This window comes from Tupaia chinensis, unplaced genomic scaffold, assembly GCF_000334495.1.
Source record: "Tupaia chinensis unplaced genomic scaffold, TupChi_1.0 Scaffold000061_1, whole genome shotgun sequence".
NCBI lineage: Eukaryota > Metazoa > Chordata > Mammalia > Scandentia > Tupaiidae > Tupaia > Tupaia belangeri.
In genome coordinates this window covers 1,156,612-1,175,845 of record NW_006159519.1, presented here as the reverse complement: position 1 = coordinate 1,175,845, position 19,234 = coordinate 1,156,612, and the positions used below count along the sequence as shown (strand labels likewise).

At 40.9% G+C, this 19,234-nt stretch overlaps 1 protein-coding gene across 4 annotated transcripts in view; it reads left to right on the top strand.

The window, feature by feature from the left end:
- Window positions 1–19,234, top strand: part of HOOK3 (hook microtubule tethering protein 3) — a 102,081-nt gene that overhangs the window by 12,021 nt on the left and 70,826 nt on the right. For all 4 annotated transcript variants that reach the window (XM_014592758.2, XM_014592749.2, XM_014592754.2 and 1 more), the window contains exons 3-4: window positions 10,518–10,590; window positions 15,479–15,529. In XM_014592758.2, the coding sequence (XP_014448244.1) occupies window positions 10,518–10,590; window positions 15,479–15,529 (124 nt within the window). The remainder of the gene's footprint in view (window positions 1–10,517; window positions 10,591–15,478; window positions 15,530–19,234) is intronic.

Here is a 19,234-nt window from a genome sequence, read left to right as displayed (position 1 = left end):
CACCCCCCAGTGGGGCATGATCATTCCACAGTCCCTTCCTCTCCATTTCTCCATCCTGCTGGGATTTGGGGCATACCTGATATAATTTTCAGGTCTCAGGGCCAGGATTCAAAATGTAATCAGCCACGTGGGATCCGACTCTTAATCACAAGGCCATGGGCCAGCCCATGCTTGCTTTCCTCTCCTCAAACCTTCAGTACCTCTTCCGTTTCTCATCTGATCACCTTAGAAGGTAGGATGTGTCCTACTTCTGGAAGAGTTGACAGAAATCGAAGACAATTTCCTTAGGCTCCCACAGCTTCGTTTACCCCTCTCCCAGCAGCATCTGATTTTTGCCTTGCTGTTCCTTGTGACATCTGAGCTCTCCGGGGAAGGGCCTTACGTTAAAGCCAGGGCCTGCACTTTGTATATGGAACCCTGTTGCCTCTCACCTTCTCAAGATTATCGCTTTATCAAGTCTCTTTTCTGCATCATCAGTTTTCCATTTTCTGCTGGATCATACTCATTAGCATGTGAGCACACTTCTTTTATCTTTAAAAATGCTTTTCTTAATCTCATGTTTCTCTCAGTTACTATTCCACTTCTCCTTCCCCAAACAGCAGAATTCCTTTGGAGAATAGTCTTTACCCAAGCATCTGGATTCTTCCTCTTCTGCTGTCTTAAATTTACTTGAATCGAATTTGTTCTCACTGTCATGGTAGCTTGACATAACTTGTCAGGGCTACCGGTGGTCCCATATTGCTAATCTAATGATCTAGTCTTCATTCTCACCCTCACCTGTCAGCATTATTTGGTAACACTCATCATGCTTACCTCCTCGTAACACTTAAAATTTGGCTTCCAGGATATTGGAGTGATTCTTTAAAGTTAGACTTGCCACTTAGATCCTTACACTGGTGTCTCATCACTACAATAGTATCTAAAGGTCCTAGGCCACCTGGACCCCTTGTCGCGACCTTATTTACATCGTTCTTTCCCACAGTGGCTTCTGGCTCACCTTCAGGCACATCTCAGGCATCTGCTGCCTGAGGACTTTGATGTGGCCTTTGTCTCCACCTCTCAATTAGGTTCACTAACGCTTTTCCTACACCTTCCGGCCTGTACTGATGGTTGTCAGTATCTGTGGGTAGCCCGCCTTGACCCCTTTACGAAACATTTCCACCACCTTTACATTCCATGTCCACTTTTCCTGATCTGTAGAAGGTGTTCAGAAAACATCTGTGGAATGAGTGAATACGGAATTACAGTTCGACTTTGAAAGAAAGCGACTTGATCTTATTTCAGCCTTTGTCTTCAAAGAGAGTTCACCACTCCTGTTTCCATCAGCAGTCACAGTGACAACAACTGGCTGTCCTGTAGTTCAGTCTGACACTGATCGCGTAGTTAACTCAGATTCTACAAATTAAAAACAAAATCTCTAAATTCTCACACCGCCTGGAATTAGTGCAGACCCAAGTCAAAGTTAAGGTTTCAGTCCCACGAGACAGCGCCCACTGCGGTTGCCAGCTCCCCAGTGGGGCATGATCATTCCACAGTCCCTTCCTCTCCATTTCTCCATCCTGCTGGGATTTGGGGCATACCTGATATAATTTTCAGGTCTCAGGGCCAGGATTCAAAATGTAATCAGCCACGTGGGATCCGACTCTTAATCACAAGGCCATGGGCCAGCCCATGCTTGCTTTCCTCTCCTCAAACCTTCAGTACCTCTTCCGTTTCTCATCTGATCACCTTAGAAGGTAGGATGTGTCCTACTTCTGGAAGAGTTGACAGAAATCGAAGACAATTTCCTTAGGCTCCCACAGCTTCGTTTACCCCTCTCCCAGCAGCATCTGATTTTTGCCTTGCTGTTCCTTGTGACATCTGAGCTCTCCGGGGAAGGGCCTTACGTTAAAGCCAGGGCCTGCACTTTGTATATGGAACCCTGTTGCCTCTCACCTTCTCAAGATTATCGCTTTATCAAGTCTCTTTTCTGCATCATCAGTTTTCCATTTTCTGCTGGATCATACTCATTAGCATGTGAGCACACTTCTTTTATCTTTAAAAATGCTTTTCTTAATCTCATGTTTCTCTCAGTTACTATTCCACTTCTCCTTCCCCAAACAGCAGAATTCCTTTGGAGAATAGTCTTTACCCAAGCATCTGGATTCTTCCTCTTCTGCTGTCTTAAATTTACTTGAATCGAATTTGTTCTCACTGTCATGGTAGCTTGACATAACTTGTCAGGGCTACCGGTGGTCCCATATTGCTAATCTAATGATCTAGTCTTCATTCTCACCCTCACCTGTCAGCATTATTTGGTAACACTCATCATGCTTACCTCCTCGTAACACTTAAAATTTGGCTTCCAGGATATTGGAGTGATTCTTTAAAGTTAGACTTGCCACTTAGATCCTTACACTGGTGTCTCATCACTACAATAGTATCTAAAGGTCCTAGGCCACCTGGACCCCTTGTCGCGACCTTATTTACATCGTTCTTTCCCACAGTGGCTTCTGGCTCACCTTCAGGCACATCTCAGGCATCTGCTGCCTGAGGACTTTGATGTGGCCTTTGTCTCCACCTCTCAATTAGGTTCACTAACGCTTTTCCTACACCTTCCGGCCTGTACTGATGGTTGTCAGTATCTGTGGGTAGCCCGCCTTGACCCCTTTACGAAACATTTCCACCACCTTTACATTCCATGTCCACTTTTCCTGATCTGTAGAAGGTGTTCAGAAAACATCTGTGGAATGAGTGAATACGGAATTACAGTTCGACTTTGAAAGAAAGCGACTTGATCTTATTTCAGCCTTTGTCTTCAAAGAGAGTTCACCACTCCTGTTTCCATCAGCAGTCACAGTGACAACAACTGGCTGTCCTGTAGTTCAGTCTGACACTGATCGCGTAGTTAACTCAGATTCTACAAATTAAAAACAAAATCTCTAAATTCTCACACCGCCTGGAATTAGTGCAGACCCAAGTCAAAGTTAAGGTTTCAGTCCCACGAGACAGCGCCCACTGCGGTTGCCAGCTGGAAATGGGGTCACCCATGTTTTCCCTGACTGACTACAAATTTATAGATTCCCATGATTTCCCCCCACCAAAGTTCAATAATTTGTTAGTGTACCCACACCTTTCCCTGACGGACTGTACATTTGTAGGTTCCTGTGATCCCCCTCCCCCAGTTCCATAATTTGTTAGACCAACTCCCAGAGCTCAGGAACTTATGAGCATACTTTAGTTATAAAGAACACAACTCAGGAATAGCCAAATGGAAAAGATGTCTGGGGCCAGGCATGGAGTTAGAGGGAGCGCAGAACTTACTTGTCCTCTCTGGGTGTGCCACCCTCTCTGCACATTCAAGTGCTCACCCACCTGCAAGGTCTCCAAACACTGTTGTTTACAGTTTTTATTGGAGTTTTCATTGCATAGGCAAGATCAAAATCACTGGCCACATGATTGAACTCAATCTGCAGTCCTTTTCCCGGAGGTCAGGGCGTGAGGCTGAAAGTTCCAGCCTCTAATCATGGGGTTGGTTTCTCTGCAACCAGCCTTCCTCCCAAAGCTATCTAGGGGTGCTTCCCCTGTCCCCCACAGTGATTTACCTTATTAGTATAAACTCCGGTGTAGTGGAAAGGATGCCTTATGAACTACAGAAGGCACTTCCTTCACTCAGGAAATTCCAAAGGTTTTAGGAGATCACAGGGACAAAAACCAAATATGTTTTTATTATAGCACAGCCACCTGCTGATTGAAAAAGTAGGTCAAAAGTAACAAGTATGGTTCTAAGTGTCATCAGTTTTGTTTTGTTTTGAAAGTGCAGGGATGAATTTGAGGAAAAAGAAAATATATGAGACCAAATGTGATAAAATGAAGGTCAAGCTGTGGGTGAGAGAGGAATTCTCTCACAAAAGGATACCTTTATTTTTATAGTTCCCTGAATTATTGTCCTTGGTTTAAAGGCTGTCCCGTGTGTGTGTGTGTGTGTGTGTGTGTATGTGTGTGTGTGTGGTTTATTTTAACTCAGAAGAGGCCAAACATAATTTGTTATATTTTTGTTGTCATTATAAAAGTGAAATTTGTTATAGTCAGCTGACTTAGAATACATTTAATGGCAGAAGACCAAACTGATTATTTTATGTAGTTTAAAGATCTGGGAAATAGTCATACCTAAGAATCCACGTCTGTAAAATATATTACAAGTTTTCAACTAAAAATACCACTTTAGAGGGGCTGGCAGGTGGTGTGATGGATAATCGCGCTGGACTCACACATGGCCGACCACAGTTCAAGTCCCAGACCTGGCAGCTTGCCTTCTCTCTCTCTCTGTGTGTGTGTGTGTGTGTGTGTGTGTGTATCTCTGTCCCTCTCTGACTAAACTAAAATAAATAAATAAATTAAAAATAAATAATAATTCTTTAAAAAAACACACACACACATTAGGAAAAAGAAACAAAAAATTTGTTTTAGACCCCATCTTAATTTGTGAAATTTCGGTAAGAGTACTATCTTGCTTAAATTATTCTAGCAATAGAAATACATTTTGTTCTGATTTGTTTTCTATTAAGCATTTTACTGCAAGAAGATAATATATTTCTAAAATAATATTAAGGTTTAAAATTTATGGACTTTTTTTCCTTTAGATTAAGCTATGACTGGTATAGAAGTACTGACAGATAATGTGTTATTGGCCAAAATTTAAGGTAATGACTTCTTAAGTTTTTTGTTTTCTTTTTGACAGAAGTCAGGATATAGTAAGGAACTAAAGATAGCTTCTTATTCTTGAAAACTGTCACCCATAAGATTATCAGTTGTTATTTACATATCTGTGCAGAACTATAATTTAGAGTTTTGAGGAAATTACTTTTATGTTGCTTGATCCTTGCCAGAGACCATTAATTAAAAGTACTTAGAAAACATTGCTGACACTATAAACTATTTACAGAAACAGAAGTTATGGTTAGATGCCTGCAGGTGTGGTCAAGTTTTTTTAAATTAATTAATTAATTTCCGTTTATTCACTGAGCATCGTCACAGCATAGCAAATGTGATTTCCCATCCAGAATATACTGCATAGTGGCTTAATCATACATGTTATCATCAATAATTTTCCATTTCTAGTTTCATGTATATATATATATGTGTGTATGTGTGCGTGTGTATCTATTTTCCCCCTATTTCTCACCCTCTGCTATTTCCCACCCTCCTCCCACACTATCTCAGATATCTACGGTTGTTTTCCATTCTTCCCACACACACACATTTTATTGATTCACAAAATTTCTTAAATAATCTAACTACTTTCAATAACAAGTTCAGCTAGTATTTATATATTTGTGAATACATGTCTGACTTTAGACATGAAACTGAGTATGATATACTATAAAATAGCACGTAGCCGATGTTATATACCTTACTATGGTCATTAAATAAGTATTTCATAATAAATTTTTTAATTTCAAGAAAAGCAATTTTAGCTTTAATAAATCAAAGAACCGCTAAGGAACTTTGCTTAAAACTTAAAGCCAGGAAACAGGTTAGGATTCTGTTCAAATAGTAGGTACATGAATCTTTGGGCAGCTCAAGACAACAAAAATTCTTAAAACCTGTAAAAATAGCCTAGAAGAAAATCAGCAATGTTTTAGTCAAAAGTCATAAAATGCTGTTTCACCAGTTCAGTCTCATGTACTTTATCTTTTGTTGTGGTTCAATCTTCCCAATTAAATTCTGGGATATAATACTCAACTCCAAACTTGTCGCTATGATTAAGTGGGCCATTTTCTTAGTTTTTGAACTCTTAATTCTGTGTGTCTGCATTTAATTTTCCTGGTATAGCACTCCCTTCAGAACTTCTTGAAGATCTGGTCTGGTGTTGGTAAATTCTTTCAAATTTTGTTTATCTGAGAATGTTCTTATCTTTTCTTCTCATATGAAGGATAATCTTGCCGGGTACAGTATTCTTGGTTGAAATTGCTTTTCTCCTAACACTTTGAATATATTTTCCCATTCTTTCCTCACCTGCATTGTTTCTGATGAGAGGTCTGCTATGAGCCTGATGGGATATCCTTTGTAGGTAACTTGATGTTTCTCTCTCGCCAATCTTAGTATCTTGTCTTTGTCTGTGGTTTTGGTCAATCTGGCTATAATGTGTCTTGGAAAAGATCTTCTTGGATTAATTCTGTTTGGGGTCCTTGGTATTTCTTGGAACTGGATCTTTGAATGCCTCTCTAGGTTTGGACAGTTTTCTTCTGGGATTTCATGGAATAGATTATCAATGCCCTTAAGAGTCTCTTTACCTTTTGGGATACCAATTACATGGATATTTGGACATTTGATGGTATCTATTATTTCTTGTATATTATTCTCATTTTGGGAGACAGTTTTCTCAGTCTCCATGGTGGATTTTTCTAGGCAATCAATTCTATCTTCTACATCTGAGATTTGATTTTCTATATGATCTAGTCTGCTTTGAATACTTTCAAGGGAGCTTTTGACTTCCTATATTATAGCCTTCATCTCTAACAGGTCCATTTGATTCTTTTTTATAGCATGTATTTCCTCTTTGAGATCCTTGCAAGAATTTCCTCCCCTCCTGGAACTCGTCAGCTCCTTTCTCCTGACTCTTTTGCAGTTCATTGTCTCTCTTCTCTTCCATCTCTGTTAGCTTTGTCACTATGAATATTCTAAATTTTTTATCAGACATTTCCATGAGTTTCATTGTACTGTCTGAGTTTGAAGAGGAGTTATTCTTTTCCCTTGGTGGAGAGGCATTTTCTTGCTTTCCCATAATTTTTGTGATCCTGTGGTGATTTCTAGTCATCTGATGGATGGTATGTTTCTTCCTAATTCTTGAAGTTCAAATTGAGTGTTCACAGTAGTGCAGGAGAAATTGACCTGCAATCTCCATTCCATTCCATTTCCACTCTTTGTGCATCAGATTCAGTGGGAATAGAGGAATATTCTGATACTACTTGTATTCAGATGTCTGGATCCTATTCACTTGGACTTGTCTAGACATTTAGTGCATAGAGGCTGAGCAGTCAATGAATAAAGATAAAGAAAAAAGGAAAAGAATTAGAGAAGAGCAAAGAAGAAAAAAACAAAATAAAGAACAAAGAAAAAAAGATTTAAAAAATCTTTAGATTTTAATTTTAAAAAGCAAAAATGAAAACCACGTGGCACACAATATTTCACAGCTAAATTTTGGTATCCATCTCAGGATGGGCCTGGGTTGGTGCCTTTCCTAAATGGAATGGGGAAAGGCACAAATTGGCACAATAAAGGAGGATCTTGAGAGCCCAGAGAATACTTTGCCTTAAAAATAAATAAATTAAATAAATTAAAAGATACAGGGAGACACAGAGAAACATAGAAAAATGGAGAGAAGGAAACAGAGGTAGCCCTACCCAGTAGAAATTAATCTAGAGGGAGAAGTCTCAGCAGAAAAATCTTCATTTTTAGTCAAGGAAAGCAGTATTTCACAGCTCAAGTTCAGTATCCATGTGGTCAAAGTTTATTCCTAGGAAAAGTTACATGGAATATAAAAGGCTGTTAACTGCTATTTTTGCTACAGTCTGCCTAAGTAATAGATTAGAAGTTTATTGAATAATTGCTATCACTTTCCGTAACTTCTAGAGAAGCTGCCATGTGCAAGACATGGGGTATTGGGCAGTACAGCAGTGAATGAGAGCAAGTGCCCGGTCTGAATGAACACAGGCTTGTTCTGTTAGTGACCTAGTTTCCTGAGCATGAAGGAAACGATTAGCCATAGGACCTTAGTGTTGCTTTGCTAGAACAGATTGTATTGAACTCTGCTCATCTCCATTTCTCCATCCTACTGGGATTTGGGGCATGCGTGCTCTCCAGGGCCAGTAGTCAACCACAGTCAGCCATATGGGATCTGGTTCTTTTACCCACTAGGCCACTGGGCCAAACTGAAAGGGTTTTTGTTGTTGTTGTTTTATTTCTATTATTTATTATGAAAGGGTGAAGTTTCTGTAGGAAAAATGAGTATACGTATGAAGAGATTTCCAAAAGTTTGTGGAAAATGGAATGTAAAATAAAAATGTAAACTTCATGTCTCAACCTAAGCTGCAAGTTCAAGTCACTTTTGTAAGCAATGATACCAGCCCTTTAGTCCATCCCCAGATGACTGAGGGTCCTGAGAATTAAACCATGTCAGTGTCAGGGTTGATGTGTGATGATTTCCCATCCTAACTACTGCAAAATTGCCCTCATTTGATGAGAAAAATGAGTAGGAGCATTGTTTGGATGAAGAGGGACCCTAGTGATGCTTACCAGGGCGTTTTTCTGTTAAAGTTTGGGATAACTTTCTCAAAACAGTCTCCTAAGAAGCAGATGTTGTTATTCTTTGGCAAACTCAACAAGCATAACGCCTTGAGCATTTTAAAACCCCTTGGCTTTACCTCTATGACTGGCCCACTTTTGCTTTGACGAAACTACTTCCACCTCTTGGGTGGACGTCGCTTTGTGCTTTGTCTTTAGGAGCATACTGGTAAAACCATGTGTCATCTCCCGTCACAGTCCTTCCAATACATGCTTCAGGAAGGAATCTTGGTCACACCTGTTTCACATTTCCACCGAAAGCTAAGCTCTTAGCAGCCAATCTGGGTGCAACCATTTGGGCACCCATTGATGAGTCTGCTCAACTTTAATTTTTCAGTCAGAGTTGTATAAGCTGAACCAGCTACAATATCTATGGTTGCTGTGCTGTTCGTTGTTGGTCCTTCTCAATAAAGGCACACGCAAGAGTAATTTGTTCCTAACAAGTTGGCATGAATGTCAGCTTCTGGCATCACCTTCAACATTATCTAGTTCCTTTTTTTTTTCTAAGATTTTTACTTGTGCTTACTGGAGATGGGGTGGAGAGTGAGAAAGAACCCCCAGGAAGGATGATCACGCTGATGTCCATTTTCCTCCATTCTCCCCTTGGGATTTTGGGCACACGTGCACACTCACCCAACATGACTTTCAAGCCACTGGGTCCTGGACTTGAACTGTGGTCAGCCATGTGGGAGTCTAGCACCTTAACCACTATACCATCTGCTAGCCCCTCTCTATTAGTAGTTTCTTCTTAAACAAGTAATCCTGTTAGTAAGCTGCAGATTTATATGGAACATTGTCCACATAGACTTTTTGTAGAGCATCAGTGATTTCACCATTCTTCCACAGAAGCTTCGCCATAAACTTGATGTTTATTTTTGCTTCAGCTTTAGCAGAATTCATGTTCTTTTCTTTCATTCTTTCTTTTTTTTAGGTTTTTGTCATAGGGCATGTACACTCACCAAAGAGAGACAGAGAGAGGGAAAGTGAGAATTCATCCCCCGGAGGGGGATGGACATGCTACAGTCTCCTTTCCTCCATTCTCCTATCAGGATTTTGGGCACTCACGTACATGGGCCCAGCATGATTTTCAAGCTACCAGGTCGAGGACTCAGACTGTGGTTGGCTCTGTGGAAGTCCAGCACCTTTCCACCACACCACCTGCTGGCTCCAGAGGCTCTTTTCAAACCAATGTCATACTTCTTTGTGCCTCAAACAAGATCTTCAGCTATATTGTAACGAGTTAGGGATTTATTTTGTTGCAAAAATTTTCTTGAAATCCATGTATAGTTTTTTCATTATAAAAATTTCCTGTGAATGTTCTGAAGACTCCTTATATTTTCAGATTCTAGCCTTGTTTCATTGTTTGTCCACATCATCTTAGTTTTTTAGCCTTTTAGAAACAGAAATGATGTCCACCTTGGTATAACCCCTAGTACTACCTCTGAGAAAATGAATTATGTTTATATTATTATTATTATTATTTTGAGAGAGAGAATTTTGCTATAAGGCATGTGAACTTGCCAGAGAGAGACAGAAAGCGAGAAATCACCTGGGGGCATGGCTACATCGCAGTCCCTTTTCCTCCATTCTCCTCTTGAGATTTTGGGCATGCATGCATGCACGCATGTACGTACATGTGCCTGGCATGAGTTTTAAGCCTCTAGGTATGGAATTCGAACCACGGTCAACTACAAGGGAGTCCAGTGACATAACCATTTTGCTCCCTGCTGGTTTCAGTTTATATTATTTGAAGTATTTAAATTAACATTATTGGTGTCCTTTGAAGTATTAGGTGATAGAAGTTATTGAAATTAGCTGAAAAGCTTATTTTAGGTTGCTAGATAATTTTATCTTGGCCATTAATTTCATCATGGATTTTGACTTTTTAGATATTTGTATGGTATCTGTAAGTTAAATCCAGGTTAGTGTAATCATCTCTAACTTGTTTTTAAAATGTAGTAAATGTTACTGTTATTTGCCTTTTAATTTGTTTTTGATGATGTGTATATATAATCGCGTTTAGAGAAATGTGCTCTAACTGCCTCTGTGTCTCATACCAAGCTATGTCGTGGCCGTGTGACAAATACATGTTTATGTTGTGGTTCAGAAATCTTGTGGGAGGGGCTGCAGTTTTGTGTGATTTAGCTTAATAGCGACACAATCTTAATATACAAGCTTTTCCTTATTTGCAGAGATCCTGTATATTTTGATGAAAATTGGCTAAACAGAATTAAAACTGAAGTAGGAGATAATTGGAGGCTAAAGGTACTTTCTTTTTGTTTTTCCGTCTGTTAAATCTGTAAATAATTTGTGTGCATAGTATTTGTTTATTTTTGATCTGGTATATCCAGGGAGCTTTAGAAACTGAGATAACCTGTAGTGAAATAGCCTGAGTTAAAGATGGAAGGTAGCCTGATGTTTCTCATCCAGATGTGACCAGATGTAAGTCAGCCAGCCTGGCGACCAAGGGCTTGGCCTGGATCAGAGCATCGTGTCCACACCAGAGCTCTGTCATTGTGGTCTGTTGCCAAGTCTGGTGACCGTTTTGTTCCTCAGTTTCCCCATTTGTAAAATGAGGATTATGATGGGTTCTACCTCACAGAAGTACATACTGTGTCATATACTTTGCATAGTGTATACACATGTTAGTTCCTAGCATTGTTAATGAGAAATTACTATTATTTTTTCATTTGCTATAGGTGGCATGCTCTTCCTGAGAGAGAAGGAAATTACTCCCCCAAGGGGGGTGGCCATGCCACAGTCCCTTCTCCTCTATTTTCCTGCAGGGATTTTGGGCATGTGCACACATATGCCTGGTGTGATTTTCAAGCTGCTGGGTCTGGGACTGCAACTGCATAGTCGGCCATGTGAGATCCAGTGCCTTGACCTCCACTCCACCTCCTGGCCCAGTGATGAGAAATTATTGATCATTAACTGTGTCCCAAACAGTCAAAATAAAACATTTTTATTTCCTGCTTCGTGGCCTTAAGTTCTAATAATATTTCTCAAGCTTCTTTGACCAAAACTCTTAATAAGAAAGTTTACTTGCAACCTGCTGCTGAACAAGTTTTTAACCCTTACTTTTTGCAATGATGTTTTTGTTTTATTTTGTTTTGTTTTTTTTTTTTTGAGAGTTTTTTTTTTCTATAGGCGCGTGCGCTCGCCAGGCAGACAGAGACAGACAGACAGAAAGCGAGAAATCACCCCCCGGGGGGATGGCCACGCCGCAATCCCTTCTCCTCCATTCTCCTCTTGGGATCTTGTGCACGCACGCACTCGCTCCCAGTGTGAGTTTAAGCCACCGGGTCCGGGACGTGAACCGCGGTCGACTATGTGGGAGTCCAGCGACATAGCCATTACGCTAACTGCTGGTCCCTGTTTTATTTTCTTAAATGTTAGTTACAACCTTCTAAGTTATTTTTTTAACTTTATGTTTTGGAATCATCATTGATGCAAGTAGAGTTGCCAAAAAAGAAATGATTATTGGTTCTGTATATTCAGTGATAATATCTTATATAACCAATACAGTATCAAAACTAGGGACCTGGCATTGGTGTAATCTGCATTTTTCTCTTATTTTTTGGAGAGGTTTTCGCTATAGGGCACATGCACTCTCCAGAAAAACAGAGAGACAGAGAGACAGAAAGCAAGAAATCACCCCCCCCCCAGGGGGATGGCCACACCACAGTCCCTTCTTCTGGGATCCTAGGCACGCACACACATGCACCCAATGTGAGTTTAAGCCACCGGGTCTGGTACTCAAACCACGGTCGACTACATAGGAGTCCAGCAGCAGCCATTATGCCAACTGCTGGTCCCGATTTTTCTTTTTTTTCTGACCACGCACTGTCTGTGTTCTTGCATACAGTTCCTCTCAGCTTTCTAATGGGTAGCATCCTGTGATTACCATCACGGTGAAGACACAGAACTGTCCCGGTAGCACAGGACTCTCTGGTGCTGCCTGTAGCTGCAGCACCTCTACTCCTACCCCTAATCCCTAGGCAACCACTAACTTGTTTTTCATCTCTATAATTTTCTTACACTAAATTGATTTTTATGACCCAATAATAGTCACACCTGGCAGTTTGGAAAACTCTGGAACTGTTGCTTTTTGATATAGACAGGTATAGACTAAGAAATACAAATGGTTAAGCAGGTGAGGCCCCTGGGTTTAAGATTTGCTAAGCGGGGACCAGCAGTTGGTGTAATGGCTATGTCACTGGACTCCCATGTAGTCGACCATGGTTCAAGTCTCGGTGGCTTAAACTCACACCGGGTGCATGTGCGTGTGTGCCCAAGATCATGAGAGGAGAATGGAAGAGAAGGGATTGTTACGTGGCCATCCCCACTGGGAGGTGATTTCTCACTTTCTGTCTCTCTGTCTCTCTGTGTCTTTCTGGTGAGCACACATGCCCTATAGCAAAAACCTCTCCCCCCCAAAAAAATAAAATACTTGCTAAGCCTGGTTTCTCTTTACACTTTTCTCAAGACACATGTGTTTGATTAAAGGTATTTATTGATTGATTATGTATTGGGTCAATAAACCTAACACTTTTTTTCACTAAACTGGTGAAACTATTCAATGGAATTGTTTTAATTTCTAAACAGTCTTTCAAAAATAGACAGTTAAGATGATTTTTAATGTTATATGTTTAAAGCAATTTATGGATGTCTAAAATAATACTACTAATTATGTTTGTTGGCTGACCTGACCAAAGATGGAGTTGAATATTCCCTTCTCCCATGCATACATATGCACACACATATAAACCCACACTTCTTCAGTGTCGTGAGTATGACAGTGATAGTAATATGGAGAAGGGTGAAAATTTTGTCATGTTGTCCTTCCTTCCTTCCTTCCTTCCTTCCTTTATATCCCAGAGGGTGCATGTACTCACTGGAGAAAGACAGATAGAGAGGGAAAGTGACAAAGCACCTCCCATGCAGAATAGTCATGCCTCAGTCCCTTTTCCTCTATTTCTTCCTCCTTTCGGGATTTTGGGCATATGCACACATACCCAGCATGTTTCTCAAGCCACCAGGTCCAGGACTTAAACTGCTTAATCAACCATTTGAGATCCAGTTGCCTTAAAGACCACCACACCATGGACTGGCCTTATATTCTTAATGTTCAGAATTCCTGTTCTCCGTATTTAACCCTATATTATTTACATTTTATGATGGGGACCAGCAATTAGCGTATTGGCTATGTCGCTGGACTCCCATGTAGTCGACTGTGGTTCGAGTCCTAGACCCAGTGGCTTAAACTCATGTCGGGCACGTGTGTGTGTCCAAGATCTTGAGAGGAGAATGAAGGAGAAAGGATTGCAGTGTGGCCATCCCCACCGGGGGTGATTTCTCGCTTTCTGTCTCTCTGTCTCTGTCTTTCTGGTGAGCACAAGCACCCTGTAGGAAAAACCTCTCCAAAAAAAAAAAAAATTTTGTGATGCTACTTATTAAAGATAAATTATATAATTTTTTGCTACAGAAAAAAATCCCTATCATTTTAAGTGAACACATTGATTATTAAGATATCTAATTTCAGATGTTAAAATATGAAAAATGAACATCTGACCAGCTGATGGGGTGGTGGTTAAGGCTGCTGGATTCCACATGGCCAATAGTGGGTTTGAATTCCAGACTCAGTGGCTTGAAAAACATGCTGGGTATGTGTGCATGTGTGCACAAAATCCCCAGAGGAGAATGGAGGAGAAGGGACTGCAATGTGGCCATCCCCTCTCTTGATCTCTCTCTGGTGAGCACACGTACCCTATGTCAAACAAACAAATGAATAAAAGAATATCCTAGAATAAAGGGAATAAAGTATATTACCTATTTTCCATATCTCCAATTTTTTTAAGAAATAGGAATGTGTTAATTTGTGAGTTTTTTTTTTTAATAAATAAACTTTTGATTTATTTTCCCTTGAAAATAAGTATGTTTTTAATTAACTACTGAAACACATTGCTGTGATAGCCACAGGCTCTCCTAGGCCATCTTCGACGATGAATATTGGCTGGGGGCAGATAGATCCACAGGAAGAACAGCAGTCAGATCATATGCTCATTTCACTGGACACAGCTTTAATCATGAGTTAGGTTCAGAGAAAACAGGTGCAAACAAATTAGCGTTGACAGTAAGTAGTGCAGGTGGTTCTGCCTGTCATCGCACTCACACTGTATGAGGCGTGAACCTGGACTTGGGAGTGAGTGAATTTTGGGAGACATCTATGTTTTACCCTTTGTCCTACAGCAAAAGAATGTTGCACTGTTGAGTGTTACTCTAGTATTTTAAGCTATAATACCAATTTTTTTTTAACCTTATAACTTGTCAACATTACTCTAATGCCTCAACTAAAGACACAACAGTCCTTTGATAGTGGAGGAATTTGTAGACTATATTTCATGGGTTAATTTAAGAGAGTAATTTTGACAATAATTTTTGCTTAATATTCTAACTTTAGAACTTCTGTGTAAGATGCAACTCCGATTTTTAAGGGAAAAAAGCATTAAACTCTAGGCTTCATTAAGATGGCATTTTTTTGTTAAGCTGTAAAAGATCAGAGTAACTTAATTTTACTGTTAAATCGTATCTAGTTACCCTCTAGATGCTGTTAATGTGATTATAGCATTCAAAATTTTATGTAATTTAAAACTTACTTTGTTGTAAATCTTGTAGATCAAATAAATTGTTTATAACTTTTAAGATGATTATTAAGATGTCTAATTTTTATTATTGCAAATTCAAATATGCCATTGAATTTTATTTCTTTAATTTGTAAAATTTGCTTTAGGGCTCACCTAAGAGACAGATAGACAGAGAGAGAAAGTGAGAAAACACACACCCGTGCCCCAGGAGGATGACTCCACCACAGTCCCATTTCCTCAATTCTCTTAGGATTTTGGGCATGCGTGCAAACACATACCCAGCATGTTTTTCAAGTCTCTGGGTCTAGGACTCAAACTGTGCGGTCCGGCATGTGGGATCCAGCTGCCTTAACCTCCATGTCACTGGCTGGCCTGAATTTTGTTTTTATACTGTATTTACTTTATGATTAATTAGTATCATTGATTGCCTTAGAAATTTTTCATGCAAGACCATATTTTGATCTGTGCTTGTCTTTTACTCCATTGTTTTCTCTTTGTTTAAACAGATAAGCAATTTAAAGAAAATTTTAAAAGGAATTCTGGATTACAATCATGAGGTAAGGTTTCTTCCTCATTCTGTAGGGAAGCATTACTATAGGATAATTTATTACAATTTTATAATAGTTTCAAGTTAAAGTGGTCTTCAGAATTAGTGATCAGTTAGTCTTCTGTTGCATAGTTTGTATGATGTTGGTTCAAACAAACATCTACTAACTGGTTAGTAGATAAGATAGCGTTTTTCACCGTTCATTGGGTATGTGGATGACCGTTAATTTATGTTAGGTTTTGCTTTGTGCTATCCATTGATTCTCCCTGTCTTTCTTACTCAGAGCCTGTGTACTTTCCCAGCTGATTCCATTTCCTACTCCTGTCTTAAGCCTTGGCAAATCCCCAGCCTTAGATGGACTCAGTTCATCCTCCGAATGTGCGTCAGGATAGTCCAGGGGGTCAGGTGGTGGCACAGCAGTGGTACGAATGAACCCTGTGTCAGAGATGCTAGGTTCCCTGCCCAGGACCCCCCGAGCATGCCAAGCATGTGTGCCCATGATCCAGGCCAGCTGAACCCAGAAGTGGATCATGGCACCCTATTGGGGGTGCCCGTGTCTCCTTCTCTCTCTCATAGAAAAAATAAAAGAAACTATTTGCCCAGTCTGTGGTATAGCATTCTTAGCAAACTGATGTACCAGATGTTCAGCTTTATAAACCAAGAAAGAAATGGGAAATGAGAATAAAGTTAAGTTTAAGAAGTTATTAGTAAAATTTAAAAAGATACAAAACTTAAGGAAAAAAAGAATAGCCTAGACATTGTTGATGTAAAGGTTGGGAAGAGTAACTAACTAGTTTCGCTTTAAATTTCACGATCCCAGATGTTACGGGTGCAGTATCTGCTGTGTTTCCCTGCGTGCTCACCTGTGTTCGTACCTACATCTGTATGTGTAATGTCTGTTTTCCCATCTCAGTAAACGGCTTTACCATCTACCCTGCAACTCAAACCCGAAACCTAGAAATCATCCTGCAATCCTGCTGTCTCTTAATATATCAGCAAGGTCTGTTTGCTAAACCTTCAGAATGCAGCTTTCTTCATCTCAGCTGTCACCACCCTCTACCAAGCCATCCTTCGCCCTTGCTTAGGTTACTATTGATTAAAGGGTCTAAATGGTGACCTGATTTCACTGTTGCCCCCCAGAAGCCTGTTTCACCCTAACGCCCAGATGATGTTTAAAAATGTGGATTGTGTGATGTCACTCTCAGTCTTCAGAAGTGCCCTGTGGCACTGAGAATCAAATCCACACTTCTTACCAGGAGCCACCAGATGTTCATGACCCCTCTAACCATCTCCTACTTGACTCTCTGCTGAACTGTACCGCTGCAGCCACACTCAGCCTGCTTCTGACCAAGTGTGCCCAGCCCCTCTCTCCCTTGGAGCCTTTGTGCCTGCTCTCCTGCTGCACGGGTTTCGTCCCCCCTTCCTGTCATTTTGCTCCTGCTGGCTTGAGCTTACTATCACCTTCTCAGAGGCTTTCCTTTGCATCTGCGGTCTCACGCAGGGCAGTACTCAGCCCTGGTCCCCATTACTCATGCACATCACCCTGTTTGTTCATGACCTGTAGTCATTGCCATATCAGCAGTCTTCTTATTTGATGGTTTATTTGGTTGTCTCACCCCATTATATTATCAGAGCATGAAATGAGGTGGGGGCCAAATGTGCTGTAGTCACTGCTGTGCGCCTGCACCCAGCACAGCGCTGTCACAGCCGCATTCGAACCATTTCACGTACACACACGTTTCTACAGAGGACATGGTGTTTATAAGATACATGAATGTGCACATACAGTTAGTATTCGGCTCTTGACGAACAGGCAGAGTGTGGGGTTTTTTGTTGTGTTTTTGTTTTGTCAGGAGATGTTATTGTTACTTCATGAGGGTGCTAAGAAGGAATATTTACCAGACCTTTTGGGCTTAAAAGAAGTGATGAATCTTGGCTCTGAGCACCTTGCTCACTTTGTAAAGTACTAGTGGTCATTTTTATTAAGTACCTCAATGAGAAATAAACAGGAAGGTTGTGGCAATGGCGATGACGCCGGCAGGTTCAGGAACCCCAGGGCCCGTTTTTCCTTCATGCTGCGGCTTAGCCTGGTGAGGTGAGAGCCGTTATTCCGTCTCACACGGGAAAGGAGCTCAGGGCCCAGCTGGTAGCCGGGTGGTTGAGGCAGCTGGATCCCACGTGGCCACCTGCATGGTTTTGTCCCAGACCTGGTGGCTTGAAAACATGCTGGGTGCGTGTTTGTGCATGCCCTAAGTCCGAAAAGAGAAATGGAGAAGGGGTTGTGGCAGGACCATCCTCGTGGGACGGCCTCACTCTCTTTTTCTGTCTTTCCTGTCAGTGTACTCTAGCAAACAAAAAAGAGAAGAAACTAAAACTGTCACCATCTGTCCATACGTGCCTCTTTCTCTTCCCTTATTACTTGCCTATCCCCCTTCAACCCCTGCCCCAAATTCTGCTTTGGCAATGCTTTGGGCCTTGCGTCTGCCAGTGGTCCTCTGTGGTCCCAGTCAGCGTCACTAGCCGTAGCCATGCTGATAGCGCACGGAGAGGAGAGGAAAGTCCCGTCTCCGAAGCTGGTTTGGCAGCGTTGGAGCTTTTCTTCTGCCCTTTAAAAAGCCTGCTTATTGGGTTGTTGGGAAAGTCATGGCATGTTTTTCATAGAAAAACAGAAAAATACATCTTGACTTCCCTGACAGCCTAATATATTCATTGTTAGATGATTATGGGAGGGAGTTGGAGAGTGAGCAGAATTCAGATTGCCCTGTGTGGTCGGTGTTCACGTAAGTAGAACCGACACACTCTTCGGAGAGCCCATGTGACAGGACTTGGTACCAGTCTGCCCAGCTCTGCCCTCATAGCTCTGTGCTCTTTGACTACTTACCTTAATTTCTCATTCTGTGTTCCTTTGTGTATTTACATATTCATTTTATGCCTTCTACCTGCCTTATAGACTACACGAAGGTAGTGTGCTTGTCTGTGTATTTAAAAGCTTTATAAATGCAAACATCTTTTGACATTTCTACTTCTAGAAATTTATTTTCTAGAACCATACAAATAACTCAAATGTCTATGAAACGTTTATGTACAAATACTATAGAGCCATGAAATCATAGTCTCTAGTAATATACAAGTATGAGGTTATATGGGCCACATGATACTAACTTTATAAAAGCATACATAAATATACTTAGAAATATATGCAGGTCCATAGTCTCAAATCCCAGATCCTTTAGGCCAGATACACGAAATCCAGAGGCTTTTAGGACTTAGAAAGGAGACACAGTAACTGCGTGTACCATGCAGTGTGTAAATACCTCCCGGGGGAGGGCGGCCTCGGTTGGACCATTAATCTGTGATGTTGATACTTCTGCAGCAAAACCTAAGGTGACTCACTCTAGCTGACTGGGGTACACTGTTACTGCCTCTTACCCTCACCCTGGGAGTGTGCCGAATCCTGTGTGTTTCTCTTTCCTGGTTTACGGTCTTGTTTTGGCGGAGCACATTTTCCCGTGGCATCTTCAGAAGACTATGATGGGCCATTTTTTAGGCTTTGCATATTTGAAAGTGCTCTCAGCTCTCACTTGACACTTGACAGTTGAGCTGCCAGTGGAATTCTGGTTGGAAATCATCTCAGTATTCCAGGAGTGTCGCTCCATTATCCTCGAGCTTCCAGGGCTGCTGCCGGACTCTCATTTGGGTTCTCTTTTCCTGTGAG